Source organism: Protopterus annectens, chromosome 1.part2, assembly GCF_019279795.1.
Source record: "Protopterus annectens isolate FY-2018-M chromosome 1.part2, PAN1.0, whole genome shotgun sequence".
Classification (NCBI taxonomy): Eukaryota; Metazoa; Chordata; order Ceratodontiformes; family Protopteridae; genus Protopterus; species Protopterus annectens.
In genome coordinates, this window is record NC_056727.1 from 1,214,081,176 (window position 1) to 1,214,103,393 (window position 22,218).

General features: G+C 37.5%; 1 protein-coding gene across 1 annotated transcript in view; it reads right to left on the reverse strand.

Annotated features, from left to right (window-relative positions):
• The window catches only part of HMGCL (3-hydroxy-3-methylglutaryl-CoA lyase), a 1,428,752-nt gene that overhangs the window by 1,048,003 nt on the left and 358,531 nt on the right, over positions 1-22,218 (reverse strand). Inside the window, exon 3 of the mRNA XM_044060073.1 lies at positions 20,519-20,626. Within this exon, the coding sequence (XP_043916008.1) occupies positions 20,519-20,626 (108 nt within the window). The remainder of the gene's footprint in view (positions 1-20,518; positions 20,627-22,218) is intronic.

The following is a 22,218-nucleotide window of genomic DNA, read 5'->3' on the forward strand; positions in this document are numbered from 1 at the left end:
TTTTAAATTCTGTTTAGGCATTCAAAATGTTGGCATTCAGTCAGTGACAGACAAGGGATTCAGGGCATGCTAGCCTAGAATATGATGTGCAACCAGCTGAAGCATTTTGTAACCAATGGGTTTCACCTGTATACCTGGGGAGTGCAAGCAATGAACAGAAAATGCTCCCTCCTCACAGAATATTTTTTAGCTCTTTTCAAATTCCAAGACAAAAAAAATTGGCTTTGTGAAATGCTAGAAGTCTTAACAATAAAATGGATATTTTGGAAGCTTTCCTATACTTAAAAGATGAGGTTATCTGTGCTATTATTGAAATGTGGTTTAGCAGTCTAAAATTCAAATTATATTTTCCACAGCATATCTCCTTTCAATGGTGTACGTTTGATGAAAGTACATGGTGCCATCTCATACTTTGTAAACGAACATGACATATCTACACTCCATTGAGGCATTCTCCATCAAACACTTTTTTCTTTGACTTTGTTCTGTTGTAGAATGTTGAAACTGCAGACTTCATGGAGCAAGTAGGTGGTGCACTATTATGGGTTCCCCACTGTGGTGCAACTGTGGAGTTGTTACATGTAAGCTTGGGTGTGGGGGGCAAAGTCTTCCACACAGGAGGTGCAGGGGACCTGCCCCCTGAAGAAAATACTTTTTTCTGTTTTTTTATTTATTTTTTTCAATTTATATTTCTCTGTAACAAGAAATTGATGGAATATGGCACTATACCGGATGAGACAATCAAAGATAGAGAAAACAAGAATTTCTAAACACCAGAATCAAGGAAAACATCTCAGGGCTATAAAGTACTAAAGCAAACAGTGGTATTTATTATACTACTACAGGAATACACCATAATACCATCTATGACTTCTTCAGAGCATGTGGACCTCCTGGCTAAACTCCGAGATGTAAAAACCTCAGGATGGGAAAGTTGTAAAGCAAGCAGTGGTAATTGTTGTACTATTACAGGAATACTCCACATTCCATCTATGACCACTTCAGAGCATAATGATTTCCTGGCTAAACTCTAGGATCTAAAAATCAGTTTAAGTAGAGTCACTATGATGGAATTTAACAATCTAAACACAGGCTGGGTAAACTACACAATGTCAGACAAATTTGCCCAAGCATCAATTACATGGAATAGAACAAATAGTGCAAAATCCAGCAAGAGATGGCAGTATTTTAGCTGCTGTGCTAACAAAATAAAAAATAAGTTATGTCTTACCATAATATTTCATCTGTGTTGTCAATCTTCACCTATTCTTGAGTAATGGGTATGGTTCTGATCCTCAGAACTGATCTGGCCGTTACACAGTTTGCACCAGCAAAAAAAATCTCTCCAGCTGCAAGTCTAACCACAATTCCCCTCTCTAAATTACCTCAGATAGAGTCTCTCTCTACAGGAGAAGAGTATAATGAAAGTTGGAAGCCTTGTCCAAGGTGCCTGAAACAATAAGAACCTAGGACAGTACATCAGTCCACCAGAAACCTGAAGGAGGGGGAAGGCAAAAGGGACGCAAGAATAGATGAAGACTGACAATACAGATAGAACGCTATGGTAAGACATAACTTCTTTATCTGATGTTGTCAACCTTCATCTATTCTTAAATAATGGGACAGAGTCCTCAACTATCTTGTATCCTGGGAGGCCTTATATAAGGCTATTCCTGAGCACCACAGAACCAAAAGATGCTCTCCCCCTGGAGACCATATCCAGTTTGTAATGAGTATAAAGGTATGAGGCTTAGCCCAATTTGCAGCAGCGCAAATGTCTGACATCGAAGCTCTGGAATGAAAGTCTGTAGAAGTCGCCACTTATCTTGTAGAATGTGCCTTGACTGGTTTTGGAAGCGTCATATTCAACTTTCTGTACACGAACAATATACATTCTCTCAACCACCTAGAGATAGTAACCTTGGACACTGATCTTCCCAAGATTGTACTGGCAAAGGATGTAAATAATTCATCAGATCGTCTAAATTGTTTCACTCTATGTAAATAGAATCACAACTGCCAATGTATATCCAGAAGCTGAAGCCAGTACTCTCCTTTGTTAGAATAATTTGGGAAAAATACTGGTAAGTATATAGATTGAGTAATGCTAGCATCTGAAATCACTTTAGGCAAAAAGGTGGTCTGATTTGTTCTGAGTGGCAGACTGTCCTTATGGAATATTAAGTAAGGAGCTTTAGAGCATATGGTTTGTAATTCGAAGACTTCTCACAGAAGTGACAGCTACAAGAAATAACGTCTTCCAAGAGAGAAACTTTAAATCACAGGTAGTTGCTGGTTCAAAAGGGGGTGCTGTAAGCGACTGTAGTACTAAAGTCAAATCCCAAGGCGGGAGAAAATTCTTAAAGTGGGCTTTTAAGTGTACAGTACCTTTTAGGAAAACTTTGCAAAGCCTGTGGGAAATCAAAGGTTGTTCACTAAAACAGATATGAATGTTTGAAATCGCTGCTAGAATAACTGACTGTAGAAGCAGAGGCTCCCTTATTAAAAATGGCAGTCAGAAATTCCAAAACTTTTTCTACTGGCACTGAAAAAGGGTCTAATCCATTATCATAAGCCCAGATAGAAAATCTCTTCCATTTGCTTAGGTAGAGAGTTCTAGTGGATTGTTTATGCAATGCCAGCAAAATAATGCCTAATGACTAATGGAAGTGGAGGAACCAAGCTGTCAGCTTGAGAGTCTGAAGATTGGGATGCATTAGTGCCTGAGGATGAGACAGTAGATCTGGAAATGGGTCCAGAATCCATGGTCAGCAAAGCAGATGAGGTCACAGGAAGGGAAACCATATCTGTCGAGGCCAATAAGAAGCAATGAGAATCACCTTGCTTCTCAACCAAGGTGCTTTCTTGAGAAACATCAGAATCAGAGGAATGAGGGGAAAGGTACAGAGCAGACCCAGGGGCCAATTGCATAGAAGTGTGTCTCTGAGTGACTTCCCCTGAGGGGACTGCACTTGTTGAGGGGGTGAGGCAAACAGGTGGCAGCAAGGCTGGCCCCAACGAAGAAAAGTCTCTTTCGCTACTCTGGAGTTCAGAGACCACTCGTGAGGCATGAGAATACATCTGCTCGGCTTGCCCGCGATTACTTTGGAAGCCCGTGGGATGTGCTTTGCTATCAGAAAGCGGCCAGAAGATATTGCCCATTGCCACACACGAAGGGCTTCTCGACACAGTGGGTAGGACTTGGTTTCCCCATGTTTGTTGATGTACCAGACTACTGACATGTTATCTGATTGAAAAGCTATCGTCCCTTGAGGTAAGGCAGAATGAAACACTTGCAATGCCAGGAGCACTGCCCTTAGCTCCAGTACACTAATATGCAGGCTGGCCTTGGAAGAGGACCAAGTCCCTTGGACTGTTCTCCCTAGATAATGCCTCCCCATCCCATCTGGGAAGCGTTCGTGGTCACTATGGTCTTGGACTGGGGGAAGACAAAGGGACAACCTTGAAGAATCTCTCTCAAATGCATCCAGCAAGTGAAACTGTTTTTGCATCTGCCGGAAATGAAAATTAAGTGGTCCATGGGATGAGCCAGAATTGACCATTGGTTTGCTAATAGCCATTTGAGAAGACTCATGTGGAATCTTGCTTGTGGAACCAAAGTAATAGCTGCTGCCATGGACCCCTGAATTAACTGTAGAATTAATTGAGCAGGTATTTTGTTTGAGCACAGAACTGGTTAGACGTGCATCTATATTTTCTGCAACCTGTGAAGGGAAAGTGACGCAACGCAAGTAGAAATGTTGAGACGAGCTCCAGATAAATTCCATGTCTTGGTTGGGAGTTAACTGGGATTTGGCAGTACGGTTATAAACTGGGTACTAGGAACAAACTAGGTTCAAAAAAGAATCCAACGTGTCACAGAAGACTAAAACACAAGCAATTTATTAAAGTAAACGTAAAGCGCTTTTCGTCGCTCAATGTTTGAGCAACTTCTTCAGACGTTTTAACTTAATTTAATTAACTGTTTATATATACACTCACGTCACTATACTTAGTTGCCAATTAACAATTTAAAACAACAGTGTTATAAAATTGCATAGGCATACGTCCACAACTCAAAGCAGCCATACAATATATGTCAATCTTGTGTCTGTATAAATATACACTTTTAAAAACTAGATGTTAATAAATATGTAGAGTTTTAAAAACCACATAATTAAATTACTCACTCCACAGAATTATTTTATATTATATATTATTTTGAATAATACAAGCCTAAAAAAAGAAGTAGTTGTTGTGTATGTTTGTATATAAATATATATATATGTCCAGTCTAGAAATGTGTAGAAACCAATGTTAGAAAAGTATAAAATACTATAATGTATGTATACAAAATGAATTAGTAGTATGAATAAGAATATTTCTTACTAATCTCAAAATAAAAAACATAAACAATAAATCAACTACTTGTGATGAAAGGAAAACTGTGTATGTTATATGTGTGTATAAATATATCAAATAGTTGTTGTTATAAAATATAATATATATATGAACAAGTAATATATTAAAAATGTTTTTAAAAATAAATTTATATATATGTATATACAAAGATATCATATAAAAATATGTAGAAATATAAGCTATATGTTCTAAATATGTATGTGTATTTTATTTATTTTGTCGTGTTTCTCAAATAAAATATGTGAAATGTATAATGTACTCGTTGGAAAACCTAATAAATAGTCAATTAGTACACAGTCTGATTTTAAGTAATAATAATACAAGTACAAATACAAGTAAAAAAACTAGAGAAGACATAGAATAAATATATAAATGAATATGTTATATGATGTTCATTTGCATACAAAAAGATTTTTAATAACAATAACAATGTATTAAACAATTGAAGTCTAAGTCTAAAGGGTAACTATGTTTGTATTTGTTTCATTATTATTTTTGTTATTGTTACCTGTTTGGACTCCTTAATTTTAGTAAGCAACTAATATTGCAATGGTCGTTTAAACCTGGATAAACGAAAGCATTTGTACGCCATTGCCAAGTTAATTCTCGCTCCTCTAGAAGTAAATTGTATGGGCCACCCCTCAGGTTTGTCTGGATCTGGTCCAGTGCCATAAACTTAAAATTATGGCCCATGTTACTTGAGATGTGTTTAAACAGAGCATTTTCAACTTTTTTGTTTTGTATAGCATATGTGTGTTCATAAACTCTTTCTTTGAGCTGTCTTTCAGTCTTTCCTATATAGAAAGCTGGACATAGTGTGCACGAAGCTACGTACACTATGAGTTTAGAATAACAACTCAGTTTGTGTCTGATTTCATATTTTTTGTTGTTAATAGTTGTAAATTCTCCACTACACATATGCTTACACATACTACAGTTTTCACAAATTTTCATACCTTTCATTCTAGAAAAGTTACAAGTAGTGTTACTTTCCAAAATATTTTTCAAATTGTAACCTCTTCTGTATACAATTCTAGGGTATTCAACAAGTTTACTAGAAATGCTCCTGTCTTGTTGGATCAATGTCCAATTTTTGAATAACAGTTTCTTAATGATGTCACTGTCCATATTGTAAGTTGTTATAAAACTAAATCTAAAGTCATTAGTAGGTTCTATTCTTCTATCAAAGTTACCTGTTTCCTCTAGTAAACACTCCTGGTTTTCTACATGGCCTGAAGATATATTATTGTCAGCCGGTTGGTTAAGGATTGGAAGGATGGTGCCACTAGTTCTTTTATATCTAACTTCCTGGACTATCTCTTCTAAGTAGTCAATAGGGTAACCTCTCTCACAAAAGAAACTCATAAGCAGTTCACATTCAAGTTCAAAGTCTCCAATGTGGGTGGTCATACGAGCAGCCCACATTAGTTGGCCTTTTACTATAGCCTTCTTCTTCTGTGAGGTAGGGTGAAGGCTACTAAAATGCAAATATGAATTGCAAAAAGTTTCTTTTCTGTGTATTTTAGAAAAGAATTGATTATTAACATAATCCTTAGCTAAATTCACGTCCAGATAGTCAATAGATTGTTGTTGAAAGTTGGACGTGAATTTGAAAAAATCTGTAGTGTTGTTCAAAAATTTCAACAGCTTATCTGCTTTTCTCTTGTCTCCTTTAAATAAAATAAAAATGTCGTCCAGGAAGCGAGTGTAATACTTGATAAAAGGGGACCATTCAGTGTTATTTAGGATGTGTTGTTGTTCCCAATATGCCATGACAGTGTTCGCTAAACTGGCCCCGCAAGGCGAACCCATAGCAACACCACATTTCTGCAAATACAACTTGTTATTGAAAGTAAAGAAATTGCTTGTCAAAATAATATCCAATAGTGTTGTTACCATGAATATTTCATTTGCTTGAGCCCCCTTCTTGATCAAAAATAAATTAACCCACTCTATTGCTTCTAAATGGGGAATTGACGTATATAAGTCAATCATGTCGATAGTGACGAAGTTGAGGTCTTCTCTATATACAGTGTTGTCAAGATTCTTCAAGAAAGACCATGAGTCTTTACATATTTGAACTTCAGTCACCAGGTATTTTTTCAAGATGTTGTCAACTAATTTAGCTGAAGCATACGTAATAGAGTCCCTTCCATCTATTAATGGTCTAAGTGGGGGGTCCGAAATGTTTTTATGTATTTTTGGAGTTGCAAACATAATGGGAATCTTTGGCCAGTTAGTAGTGATGTATTGGTAGCTATTTAAATCAATATATCCATCCATAAATAGGTCGCTGTAATAGCCTTTAATCAACCTATATGCAGTGTTTAATTCATTTATAGATACTTCTTTGTATGTATCTCATTAGCCAGTAATTTTTCAACTCTGTCAACATAATCAAAGTTGTCAAATAAGGTAAGTCCCCCACCTTTGTCTGGCTTAATAGCCCTAATATTCAGTGTTTTGAAGGTAGATAAAGCTGCATTTTCTTCCTTACTAAGATTTCTTCTTTTCTTGTAATTTTGATAAATTCTGTTATGTGAACTGTCTTTGATGCTACGTAAGTCAAGTTCCATAACTTGTTCAAATATGGACAAAGTTGGATGTAGGGTAGGGTTGTACTCACTAACTACTTTGAGTGGCTGGCTAAGTGCTGGAGAGTCCCCTAAGAGGATACTAAGGTTAAGTTTTCTTACAAATAATTTAAGATCCTTGATACTTTGTGCTAAATCCATATAATTGCCAGGGACAAAAGTTTGTCCTCTGGCAAAGAGGTCAACAAGAGTAGGTTCAATATCAATACATGAAAAGTTGTAAACCACAAAGTCTCCTGTTTTATTATATATAACAACAGGTTTTGTCAGTTCTTGGTCTATCTCTTCGGTTTGTTGTATAGGCCGTATTGGTTTTTTTGTGGTTGTTGGTATAGATGTTGTTGATTGTTGTGGTTGTAGTTGTTAGCAAAATGTCTCTTAGGGATAGCACCTAAGTTCTGGTTGTCATAGTCGTTCCCATGGGCTGAACTATGTATTGGTTGGTCACCCTGTTGGTTTCGATTTGAAATAGGTTGTCGTCCATTCCTTAAACGGCCAGCCCATGTATTGTTGTTCCTGTTGTTTTGTCTATTCATCGTAGTTGGTGTATCAAAATTTAAACTGGTGTCTTGTTTGTCAATAAAAGATTCTAACATTTCGGAGTCGTTCGTTTTGGTGTCAGCATAAGTGTTTTGAGACCCTGGTGGCTTAGGGTATGCCTTTCCATTGTCATAGGCAAGTCTGTCTCTATTTAGTTTTTTGATTTTAGTGAGTTTCGACTTAGCAAGAAGTTGGTCAATAGAACTGAACATTCTGTCATAGTCGAATCTGTATCTGGTAAAGTCTATGTGGTTAATGATACAGCTATTCAGTCCATCGACTTCTTTAGAAAGTTCAGTTATTTGTAATCTATAATGTTTGGTCATGCACTCCATAAGTGCAAAACCCTGCTCATTAAATAAGTTGATAAGTTCAAAGTGAAATGGTGAATTTGTCACAAGTCCGGTTGGGTACACATGATGTCTAAGCCCCTTAGGTACTAAACGCAATCTACAGCATTCTTGGAAGTAGTTAACTTCCAGCTGCAGTTTTTTAATTTTCAAAAGTTTAACGTCAATAAGCTTCAAGTTATTTAAAAGTTCTTTCTCACTCACCTCTTGGGTGTCTGCGTTGGGAGCCGGTTGCTCCGTCTCAGTTTGTTGGTTAAAGATAAGATTATTAGTATTTGAAATCCAATCTTTGAAAACAGGAGCTCCAATAAACTCCCCAACGCTGTTCGTGGCAGTCCGTTCACTTGGAAAAGTGTCAGAGGTTGAGTTGAAGCAAATATTGTTGTTAGAACTAGGCTGGTTATTCTGGTTACAAAGAAGCAAGTTGTTTGTGCTCGGTTCCAAAAGTTGCGTGTTAATCCTAGTAGCTTGCGGCAAATTTGAAACGCTGGTGGTATCGGAAACAGCAACAGCTGGTGGTGTACGTTGTCCGGGTGGAATAGAGGCTGACAAGTTGCCGGTATCTAGAATTTGAGAATTGGGAAAGTTGGCTGCACCAAGTTGAGAATCCAGGCGTGAGGAAAGTCTATCTACTCTTTCCGTAAGTGCTAGTATTAAAGCCGTAAGGTTCACATCATCGTCGCATGAAGATCTTTTACTCAAGATGTTTTGTGAAGAAGGAATAACTTCTTCGTCTTCACTGTGACCGTTAGATGCCATGACGAAACAGGAGACAAACTGGGTACTAGGAACAAACTAGGTTCAAAAAAGAATCCAACGTGTCACAGAAGACTAAAACACAAGCAATTTATTAAAGTAAACGTAAAGCGCTTTTCGTCGCTCAATGTTTGAGCAACTTCTTCAGACGTTTTAACTTAATTTAATTAACCGTTTATATATACACTCACGTCACTATACTTAGTTGCCAATTAACAATTTAAAACAACAGTGTTATAAAATTGCATAGGCATACGTCCACAACTCAAAGCAGCCATACAATATATGTCAATCTTGTGTCTGTATAAATATACACTTTTAAAAACTAGATGTTAATAAATATGTAGAGTTTTAAAAACCACATAATTAAATTACTCACTCCACAGAATTATTTTATATTATATATTTTGAATAATACAAGCCTAAAAAAAGAAGTAGTTGTTGTGTATGTTTGTATATAAATATATATATGTCCAGTCTAGAAATGTGTAGAAACCAATGTTAGAAAAGTATAAAATACTATAATGTATGTATACAAAATGAATTAGTAGTATGAATAAGAATATTTCTTACTAATCTCAAAATAAAAAACAAACAATAAATCGACTACTTGTGATGAAAGGAAAACCGTATGTGTTATATGTGTATATAAATATATCAAATAGTTGTTATTATGAAGTATAATATATATATGGACAAGTAATGTATTTAAAAAGTTTTTTTTAAAAAATAAATTTATATGTATGTATACAAAGATGTCATATAAAAATATGTAGAAATATAAGCTATATGTTCTAAATATGTATGTGTATTTTATTTATTTTATCATGTTTCTCAAATAAAATATGTGAAGTGTATAATGTACTCGTTAGAAAACCTAATAAATAGTCAATTAATACACAGTCTAATTTTAAATAATAATAATACAGGTACAAATACAAGTAAAAAAACTAGAGAAGGCATAGAATAAATATATAAATGGATATGTTATATGGTGTTCATTTGCATACAAAAAGATTTTTAATAACAATAACAATGTATTAAACAATTGAAGTATAAGTCTAAAGGGTAACTATGTTTGTATTTGTTTCATTATTATTTTTGTTATTATTACCTGTTTAGACTCCTTAATTTTAGTAAGCAACTAATATTACAATGGTCGTTTAAACCTGGATAAACGAAAGCGTTTGTACGCCATTGCCAAGTTAATTCTCGCTCCTCTAGAAGTAAATTGTATGGGCCACCCCTCAGGTTTGTCTGGATCTGGTCCAGTGCCATAAACTTAAAATTATGGCCCATATTACTTGAGATGTGTTTAAACAGAGCATTTTCAACTTTTTTGTTTTCTGAAGAAGTTGCTCAAACATTGAGCGACGAAAAGCGTTTTACGTTTACTTTAATAAATTGCTTGTGTTTTAGTCTTCTGTGACACGTTGGATTCTTTTTTGAACCTAGTACTGACTGTTATGCCCAATTAGTGGGACAGGTCAAGTACAAAGTCCGTGGTCTGTTGCAGTAGATGCCTGGTGGAAGCGGTGAGGAGCCACTCTTCTAGATAAGGAAACACTCGGAATCCGTGCAGCCTCAAATATGCTATGACCACTGCCATGCATTTGGAGAACACCCTGGGGGCTGTGGTGAGACCAAAGGGCATCGCTCTGAAATGGAAATGATTAGCCCCTATTCGGAAGCAGAGAAACTTTCTCGAGAGTTTGTCCACTTTTATGTGGTAATACGCTTCTTGAAAATCGATAAAGCACATCCAATCAACTTTCTCCAAGAAGGGGAGAATAGACTGAACTGAGACGATGCAGAATTTTATTTGTTGGACAAATTTGTTTAAAACACTGAGATCCACAATTGGTCTCCAGTCCCCAGTTTTCTTTGGGACTAAAAAGAATCTTGAGTAAAACCCAGATCCTAATTGGTCTGGTGGGACTTCTTGGATGACTTTTTTCTAGCAGCTTTTGTACTTCTATTTCTGCTTGAACTCTGAATGGATGGAACGTCAGGGAGTTTTGCGGGGGTTCTTGGATAAAGGTTGAATGGAATTTGGTAGCCTCAGGCATCAGTGGTAATGGGTCACCAGACGTTTGGGTACAAGGAAAATCTTCCATCAACTGCTTCCAAAGGTAAGCAACTGGGCTTCCATTGAGAAGCGCTGATAAGGTTAACCAGAGAACGAATCTATGGAACCCTGATTCTGCAAACCACTCCTGCCTCTTGGCCCGTGTCTTCCACTGAAACTCCCCCTTCTACCCTGAGGGGAGTATGAGCCATGTGTGTCCTGAAAAGGCTTTCAGGATTTTTTGAATCACATTTTACCACTCCTCTGGTTCCTGGAGTAGAACCGTTGAGGAGTGGAAAAATGCATGCCCACAGCAGACAAAGTCTTTCCATCCTTTTCACACCTGAATAGGGTTTCCTTAACCTTTGGACCAAGCAGGGAGGACACATCAAAGGGGGCATTGACAAAGGAAGATTTGAATGATTCTGCAAACTCACACAAGCGCATCCAAGCGTGTCTTCATATTGTAATGCCTGAATCTGCTGACCTGGTCGCTCCTTCGGCTGCATGTGAAATGAGCCTCATGGACGAGTTTGAGATTGATTCCAGGGTAGCTAGTTGGAAGGCCACTTTATCCTGGACCCCTTCAGCCATAGCTCCTGCCAGGGTATCTGACAGATCCTTGACCAGATCCCTTTGGAGCCTAGTGAAGTGTGCCAAGAAGTTCAAGGACCTGATGGAAAAGGTCGATGACGCATAGACACCCTTCCCAAATCTGTCCATTACCCTGCACTCTCGGTTCAGGGGATAGACAGTAGAACTTTCTTCAGCGACTTCTTTCTTTGCAGCAGCTGCTACCACCATGGCATCTACTACCAAGCCCTTAGCTCAAGTGGGGTTGGTCCTCTGGGGCAGTAATAATCTTATCAGGTCTCCCGGGGACTGGTTCCACAGAGTCAGGAGCCTTCCAAGCCCACTGAGCGATTAGCTTAATTAAATGGTCAGTAGGCGGGGTCACCCAGTAGGTAGATGGGCATGCACCAAAGGCCTGCAAATACACAAATTCCTCCGCGGTCGGGTCTTTGGACTTCCAATCACTCCTCTGTTTTAGGCTCTCAGGAATGTCTCCAAAGGTGACTTCTTCTGGGTGCGATCGTGGGGAACCCTCTACATCATCGAAATCCGTGACCTCTGTGACAGTGTCTTTGGGAGAATCAAGGTGCTTCCGCATGCATGTTGCATAAATGTGGGCATTGCAATCAATGTAATTTTATAGCCAATAAAGAGGAATTGGATATACCTGTACCACAATACATATGTTGTGTGAATGAATTATACAACTGTCGGACTAAACGGGTGGTGTATACAGCATACTGTTCAGTATATTGGGGATTCTACATAGGCAAGACAGAACATAGTTTAAAACAACGTATTTATGAGCACATGTATGAAATCAGCAAGAAAAAGGAAAGCAATGCATTGTATAGACATGCTTTAAATTGTGTGAATGCTGACTTTAAATTTTGGATATTGGAGAAGGTTCAAATTACAGAAAGAGGGGGTGATTGGCAGAACAGGCTTGAATATAAAGAATTGATGTGGCAGTTGAGGCTTGATGCATGTGTTTTTCCTGGCCTAAATGACCATGTTAATATATCAGCATTGAAACTAAAAGCCATTTGTTAACAATTGATAGAACTGGGACAGAAAAATGCTTTTTAAGATGTAAATTATTTCTGTGACATAACATGTTTGTGTGAAGAAGCACTACTGTAGTTTTCCACATAATAATGTTGTTACATAATGGATTTAGATATGAGGCATTATATATTTATCAATTACAATATGTAAACATTTATTCCATTCATATATACATTTTCTGAATTTTAGGTTTATCTACAGATATATTTAAGCAACACAGCACTTTATATATTAGTTTTATCCATTATATTAATGTGTACGGATCATTTACATATAATTTATATGTATTTTTTTAAATTTAAATGGACTTTGGGCGTTTATCCAATGATAAACAGAGGCAAACTATTTAAATGAAGAAGGGATGTGATGTAATAGATTCTGATGAAGTTTCCTGCTTGGAAAAGAAAGCGCTTCATCTGTGTGTTTTGTGCAATAAAGAACCGATCTTTTTACATTTTGGATCCTGCCATATTATTGGGTTTACATCCTGTTAGTGGCTGCCTTCATTGACTGCTTCGTGTGACCGGACCTGTTGTTTTTATTTGTGTTTTTTGGTTCGGAATACATCCCGTGTTTTACTAGCTTCTGCATGCATAATCTCTTCTGAAGGGGCTCCTCAGAGAGAACATCTGAGGAGGACTCAGAAGAGCGGGTACCTTTAGAAGGTAAATCTTGCGACCCTGATGTCTGCTGTCCGGGGGCAAAGGTTGATGGCTGAACAGAACAACCTGGGGTCTCAAGGGGAGACTCCAATAACCCAGGAGCCACATAGGAAGGCACAGTGGCCAAAGCCCTTTCTACGGCCTAAAAGGCAGGATCCCTCGAGGAGGGATAGGAGCCCAGAACAGAGACCAACAAACTCGGAACTGGGGTCACACCCTGCCCTGAGAGCCCCACCTGGCAGACCAGAACCAAGGAAGGGTCTACCACCACCGTAAGGAATATGAACGGTTCCATATAAATGCTTAGAACCAGAATGAACTCTCCATGCTTGACGGCAAAGACACGGTCCCGGGGGCCCGACGGCACCAATGGTACCGAAGGAGTCAGAGGCAGACTCGGCACCGATGGCAAGGATGCAGTCAGTGCCGACATTATAGGAACCTGGGTGGATGGAGTCAAAGGCTCTAAACCCTGAGCTGAAGTTAGAGGAGGACAGTAACTGAGTGCTGTGGGAGAGAACCCAGCTGCTCCAGGAGAGAGAGTGGTCCGAAGAGAGAATGAAAGACCCTGGGCTGCCAAGATCTAGTCCATCAACCTAACATACAATTCTGACAGGCTTCTGGTGGAGCGCACAGACAGGGCTGAAGAGGACTCCACTCTGTCCACAAAAGGACTGGGTAATTCTCCAAAAAAGGGATCCACTGAATGTGAATAAACAGACCTGGGTTCTGAGGATGTGGATGGCTTCAGTACCATATGTTGCACTGAGGGTGAAACAGTCGGCACCAAAGTCGGAATCGTAGTGATTGTCAGAGCTGAAGTACAAAGGCTCTGAACTGTAGTCATATCTGATCTCGACAGAAGTGAAGTCATCTTTGGTGCTGAAGATTTTGATTGTTCCAACAATTTAGGAACTTTCAGTTTTGGTTCAAAGGACGAACCCTCCGAGGCATACTTATGTTTTTGACAGTTGGTGCTGAAGGAGATAATGGCACTGATCGAGAACACCTAGAGCCAGAGGTTGGAGGGGACTGGTTGGCCTTGGACAAGGCTTCATCGAAAGGGGCCTTACTTAGGGAGCTCTTTGAGGATTAGTTTATTCTTTCTCTCGGCCAGGGTTCTATTACTAAAATCCAGGCAAATAGTACATTCCACACTCAGATGGGGCACACCCAAGCAATAAACACATCTGTCCGTGGTTGTCTGAGTTTGTCAGCTTTCTGACGCACTCAGCGCATTGTTTGAATCCTGTGGTAGAGGATTTAGGCTTTTCAGCCATAACTATCAGAAAGGGACACACACACACACACACACACACACACACACACACACACACACACACACACAAGATTCAAGAGAGAACAAATTCTACCAACAATGGTAGAAAAAGGGGTTACCACAAGGGTAAAGAGAAAGAACTACCAACAATGGTAGGGGAAAGTATTTACTGCAGTAAAAAGAGGGGAGAAACACTCACTAGGTAGACTAAAAAGTATATAAAGTTAGAATTAACAGTAAGAGATTTTAACTATTAATAGAAAAAGGAATAACTACTGAAAAAAAACAGAAAAATTACTTAGCTGTGAGAGAACACTGGCTGACACGTCTGATTCGTGAAAGTGGCAAACTCTATCTGAGGTAATTTAGAGGAGAACTGTGGGTAGACTTGCAGCTCGAGAGATTTTTTTTGGCTGGCATGAGCTGTGTAACAGCCGGATCAGTTCAGAGGATCAGAACTGAACGCATTAGTCAAGAATAGATGAAGAGTGACAACATCAAATGGTTCCATTTCCCGCCCACAGTTATACCCTCTATAATTCACACAGATCATAATACCATCGATCTTGACCCAAGAATGTAATCAACCTCAATCACAAATAAATCATCCTTCAAAAACTTTACCAGTGGAAACTATGATACATCATACGACAATTATGAAAACAGACTGGGAAGCTATATTCAGTGACCCTAATAAGTCTGCTCAGGATACTATCAATTAGTTCTATTAACTCTACTATTCATGAGCACATACTAGTAAAACACAAATATACAAGTAAATTCAACAAAATGTCACTTGCTGGAATCATACATCATGAAATTAACAAGCTATAGAATGAAAACAAGAAATACTACTTAGCTTTTAAAAACTACCTTGATATTACAAACAAGTCTAAGTAAACAAAATATATAAACTACAGTCTTTTCTTATCAAATCTTCCGGATCTCCCAAAGCAAAAAATATTAGCACCAGACCATACTCTGAAACTGACCCCTTTCAAAAGCTTAATATATACACAAATCATGATTAACAATAATGCTGATCACACACCCGTCCTTCTAAACAAGATAGATCCCACACACTCCCCCCTATTGCCCCTTCTGTCCTACAATGTTAGCACAGACACCTTACATGTTTTTTGGAGCTGCAAAAATGTATATAAATTGTGGTGCTCGCTAAGATCTAAATTGGAGAAAAAAGGATACAAAAACACAACTCTATCATGGGAAACTGCAATGCTCCATATAGTTCAGGGGAACCTCACATATATGAATAAACACATCTTAATTACACAGTATGCGTGCTATTGCAATTTTACATAGCAAAAAAATGGTTGGATAGATCTAAAGTTACATGGAATGATTTTAGAAATATGGCTACGAAATGCATCTTGGCTAACAAACTAGTTACAAAAGGTCATAAGAAACTCACATATTATCAGAAATGTTGGAAAACACTATTCGATACTATATCATAAAAACTGTATGATAAATCAAAAGAATGATGTTGATCTTTGACCAAAATACTAAAGACAGATTTTCTTGTATTACTGCACGCCTTCATTTCGTTATTAACCTCAAAATTCAAGCAGTTTTCAACTTAAGATGACATCAAAGTGTAAATATTGTAGATAGTTACTACTTTTCATTGTTTATATATGTATGGTAACCTAAATAGTCAGCTCCCATAAAGGGTGTACTATATGTACTAATACATGTCTGAATAACTGTTATCATTATTGTAAATGATACTCCCTTTAGGGATATACATTGTATACCTGCTAAGTATTTGTTGGTGGTCAAATGAGAATACTGTTTGAGTCATTGCTTTATGACCTGTTCTGTTATAACAATGAAAAACAATAAACAACAGATTTGAAAAAAAAAATCTTCCCGATCTAAGGACTAAACTTGGTCTTAAAGGTGAAAAGCAATTATAACACATTTTTTCTTACATCAGAAAACTAAAAGGGAAAACTCTGAAATGTTACCAATAAATGAAGCGATCACCAGCTGCAGGACATGCTTGCATTAAAATTTTGTGTGAATTTCGCAGTAAGCCAAGAAATATCTTGTGGTGCTCTAAAAACATGGAAGACTTGTATGATTACAGATATGTTAACTGCTGTCACAAGTAAAGTAAATTCCATGGGATAAGGCAACATACCTGGTAGTTTCCTACACAGAATCAAGGAAAACCTAACTAATCTTCCATCAATCATGTTAAACAAAATGTTAGCATGTGGACACATCCCTGCTCTATGACAAGTTGTAGTACTACCACTTCAAAGACAGTCACGTAAGAAACAATTTTAGACCCATCTGCCCTATCAATATTATATGTAAAATCATAGAGTCTTGGATACAAAATTATATGCTGAGAATGGTAGGTTATAGCCCACTCTGCACAGAACATATATTGCAACTAATTTAATATTGCATGCCAACTAGTGTTCATCCCAAATGTTTGGTAATTTCCCTGTCTTGTGAAGAGTATTTCAGGGCACACACTTTGCTCCAATACAAAGGAATTAAAAAAGATAGTTGATAATATTATCAGAAAACTGCAGATTTGACGTTATTTTCTGGACTTTTCAGACACATCTTCTAAAAAAGTGGAAGCTTTCTCTTCCATTGGAAGGAAACACCTGGTGCTTTTGGTCCCTTGTAGACTTCTGATACACATTTTATTAGTGGATATGTCTCAAGTCCACAATGTTGCCAAGTGATTTAAAAACTGTAGAATATGACTTTACTAATGAAATACTTAAGGATGAACTTAATAGGGTTATTAAGATTTCATACAGGAATTCCGCCAGACTTCAGGAGATGCAGGCCTCGAGCTCTTAATTCTACAGGCTTTGGAAAAAAAAAACACAAAATGTTTCTGTGGAAAACATGCTATGTTCAGTTTGTTCTGTCTGTAGTTACAGGAATTTTACTAGTGCTTTTTTAAACAACAGTCATACTCTGTACAATCAAATAATTCCTTAATCAAACTACTCAGGTGATTTACTGTTTAAGATGCCCTTGCCCAAAATGTCAGACAGACATCTAGAAAAATACATATTTTTGAACATCTTACAGGTATTCACAAGAAGTCTAACATGAGTCCTATTAACAGACAACTTTAATGTGGTACACTGTAGGAGGAGTTAGAGTTTCTTACTTTTGATGCATACAAAAAACTGAAAAGACATGACATTTCCCACCCTCAATGTCCAAAGGAAACTTGTTTATTTTTCAGTATGGCATTCTACAGGCAAGAAGACTATAATGAAATTACACATAAGAGATATTTACTGCAAGGTTATATTTATTTTTTACATATTATAGAATATACATATTCATTCATTCTCCTGGGTACAGTTTTACAAATTTACTACCCAAAACCAAAAAAAAAACAAAATCCCAAACTTAAAATGAATGATCTATAAAGACTGAAAAATCAAACTATATAAAAAATACTTCAAGTTTTTATAGGAGGCAATCCCACTATAACTCCCACACCAACTCCAAGAGTGCACAGCAGCAAGGAAAAAGCAAATTTCCATTCCCTGTTGAACCACAACCTCCCATTAAGTAATGCCAGCATTACTAGATTTTGATATTCTGAATATTTGTCCAAAGGGCTGGCTCCCATTTTTACATATTATGTTGTTGTTGTATCTTTCGGCTTTTCCCAGTTAGGGGTCGCCACAGCGGAACTCCGGTCCGCTAATGATTGGCAGTAGATTTTTACGTGCTGAGTTGCCAGATCTGACGCACAACCTTCGACGAAGGTACGCCCATTCACGCATGTCTCCACACAGAAGACGCTTTAGCTGAGAATCGAACAGGACAACGTCTTACTGTGAGGCGACAACGCTACCGCAGCACCACCAGCGCAGTCCCATTTTTACATATTCTATGAATCCCATTTATGTAAGAGCTGTTATACTCACAGTTTTTCTGCTGATTTGAGGGTCTAATGTCATTTTTCATAATGGGTCTGTCAGTGCATTATTCTAGTATCATCTCTAGAAGCAGTTTCTCTCAGTTTGTATTTAAGTTTAATGTAAGTTTAAATGATTAATTTAAGCTGACTGATTAGCTATGCCTTACTTGAGGTATACATGCTTAGTACCACTTGGAATTTGTTTAAACTAGAAGGCAGTCTTTAGTCAAGGTGTCAGTTCATTGTTTCAATGTACTAAACATTTTGTTACTTTACATTGTTTTCTAGGTTTGTTTTGTGTATACAGTAATTACATTGTACCATAACCATTTTTGGAGTATATTAAAACAGCTTAAACTTTGACCATTGTGCATCTTCCAAAGTTAGAAAAACATATTCTGCAGTTCATCTAATTCTAAAGGGCATATCTGGTCACTCCAGAGAGATTATTTTTCCACTTTAGATCTCACTGATCTGACCAAATGTTGAATACAATGCTACCTTTTGTACTAGCCTTTGAACAAGCCACCTGAAAGAACTTGTCATGGTACAACAATTTCCTTCTAGACAGACCATAGAACTGGAGAATGCAAACTATCCAGAAAGGCTCCATGAAGTCTATATTGTTTCACATAAATTACTAAGTGGTGATCCCCTGTCTAGCCTATAAAGCACTGTCTGATACAGTTTTATTTGAAAGTATGTGCCTGGTAAGCACTACTGGGTGAACAAATATCAGATTGGAGAACCTAATACTAAAAATACCAACAGAAAAAAATGGCAGATGAGTTTTCCAACATATTGGAATAAGCTTCTCCTCGCAATCACAAAAAGTCATGTCATTAACTTCTTTCAAAAATAATTTTGATACATAGATTGCCAAAATGTCAAGGCAAAGGGTTATTGCAATCGAGTTTCTTGAAGGCCAGTAGGTTGGAAGCTTAACATTTGATCATATGAATCCAAGAACATGTTTCGCAACAAAATAAATACTGTAAAGCAGGTTAAAACTAATTAGATGGGAAACAAAAGGAATTCAGTATTATTTAAATTCTGCATCTTATTTACATAGCCCTTAACAACAAACTAATAATAAAAGCAAGCATAGAGTATCTAGGGTATGCAACTTGTGACACCAGTATAAAACACTGAAGGTCATGAGAGCAAAATTGTTTCAGAAACAATCATTGGACCGAATTAGTTATACAAGAATGTTTGGATGCATATGAAATGCAGTGCACTCTTGGCAAAAGTAGAACAGGCCTAGCAGTAACAAGCTTGTAACCTAACAGGATAATGAGGTCTAAATCTCACAAGAAAATGTGTTTCCAGACAGCTGCGTGCATGAGTGTCTCTTTATGCCTGTGTCTGTGTTTCAGCCAAGCATATAAGATCTTCAAAAATGTACTGATGAATGACTACAGTGAGAAAATAGAAGCATTAATTCTTCAAACAATGCAGGATTTAGTTCACTCTCCAAAAGGTCACTTTATTCATGGCGCTTTCATTACACGTCTAGCCTGTGCTTAGCAGCTCATTTCCCAAAAAAGAAAAATTTAAAACAAAAGAGTGAGAAGGTCACACAGAAAAACCAATCAGTAAAAAACAAATGAAAACTCCAGCCAAGCTAGAACTTCCACTGAGTGACCTCTCAAACCTCTTGTATCAGAAGCACATGGGATATATGCAAATGACCCTTGTGAACTTCAGGTATTTCAGCTATATGGCAATTCTGAATGCCCATGACTTTATTTCTTTTTACGTTGTTTCAATGGACAATTTCAGGCCAATAAAGCCAAACCCAACTAGCAATTGATATGCATATTTCAGCCGAAATATGCATATCCACAGCTAGTGGGGTTTGGCTTTATTGGCCTGAAATTGTCCATTGAAACGACTTAAAAAGAAATGAGTCATGGGCATTCAGAATTGCCATATAGCTGAAATACCTGAAGTTCACAAGGGTCATTTGCATATATCCCATGTGCTTCTGACACAAGAGGTTTGAGAGGTCACTCAGTGGAAGTTCTAGCTTGGCTGGAGTTTTCATTTGGTTTTTACAAAAAAGAAAAACTTGGAAATAATTATGAACAACACTCTGTTACAGCAAAAAAGAGAGAAAATGGTCTAGAAATCAGAATGTGAACAGAGGCAAAATAATGGAAATACAGGTAACAATTAGATGAAAAGAAGGGAAGCTGAAAGCAAAAATCTTCTGTCAGTAGGATAATTATTAACTAGAGTAAGAATATACATTTAGAACTGTTACCTGTGGGACCCACTTTGGGGACACAAAACTGGTCGCTTCAATGACTGGCAGGCCTGCTTCAGAAAGCATGTTGATCAGTTTAATTTTCACTTCTGTGGGAACTACAGTCTGCAGAGAAGGAGAAAAATACTATTAAGACAGCTGACTACTTAAGTCATAAAGCTTATCATTAGTCTTGTGGCTCTTATCTTTTGCTGCACTTGAAGTGCAGTATTTTCAAATATAAATTATGAAATAAAACCCATCAAAGATAAACTATTAATTTCTTATCAGAAACTTCAGTCACCATTTTACATTCCATTTACACAGCAACTACAAGCATGTGCAATATGCCATGTCCTACATCTATGCACACTTGTACTGTGATTTGGAGGAAACACCTGCTAATAGGTTCACAAGCAAGTACTAGGCTAGCTGCCCTTGAGGGCCATTTTGAACTTAGCCACAATTTCCCTTCAAAAGAGAGAATCAAATCTTGTACCTTGTGCCTGTGAGGTAAACACCTTAACTACTATGCCAACTCCCAACCCCAAAATTATTCTGCTAACCCCCCCAACAACCATTCTGCAATTAAAATGTATAGGCAACCACTTTTGCTGTTATCAATGCAAAAGCACCTGTAAAGGTAATATTATAAAAAACACATTAGCAAAACGGGTTAATTTTGACATAATCTATAGCAGATGTGAGGGAGTTAGCCCTTAACCCCTCACCAGCAGATATTTTATTTACTTTGCTCTTACCAAGAAGTATTACAAGGGAACAGAGTTAAAGGGACCACAGGACCCTTGTAGGTGATGATGCCAAAATTAACAAACATTAACAAAATGCTATTATTGCAGTCTCTGGCCACATTTATGTCAACATTAACAAAAGTAAGCAGACAGTAAAAATGAAGTGGGGGTGACTGCGTAAACAATAATTTATTAAAATGTAGTGCAAAAGATGTAAACTTCAATTAATTTGTACAGGCTATGCAGATAGGCAGTAACACATGCAAGGCACATTGCCACTATATAAAAAAACAGTAAACTGAAAAACGCTGCAAACTTCAGTTCTTAATGCCACAACAGAGTCCATTTAGGAAGTACCCATACATTACCAGTACAAATGCAGGAGTCCAGCCTTAAACAGAAACAGTTTCTGCCCATTTGCTTTTCCTTTTAAACAGTATTTGTTGAATGATTGCTCAATCCATTTGAGATGATGGGTTCTAAATTGAAACCCCAAATGTCTTTTTCAATACTTATACACAGTCTGGAAGTTAAATCATCCCTTCTCTGTCTCTGCTATTTCAAAGATTTCCTAAACATGAATAGAAAATCTAGAAACAGTTTCACACCAGTTGTGGTTACAGAAATGTTAAAGACAACACAGTGTGAGAATGAGGTCTTCAAGCTTTTCAGCAACAAATAGCACAAGAAAACAAGTAGAGAGGAATAGTCCTGTGGAGTAAAACTGCAGAAATAGTCCTACCTTTTAAAAAGAAACTGAAATTGCGTGTGTGTGTGTGTGTGTGTGTGTGTGTGTGTGTGTGTGATTGTGTGTGTGTATATGTGTGTGTATGTGTGTGTGTGTGTGTGTGTGTGTGTGTGTGTGTGGGGGGGGGGCAGTAAATGCCGTACCAGCTGTAGCTGTTTCAGGCAGTCAAAAAGCAAAGACTACAAATAGTTGAGAATGAAGACATAAGCATCAGTATT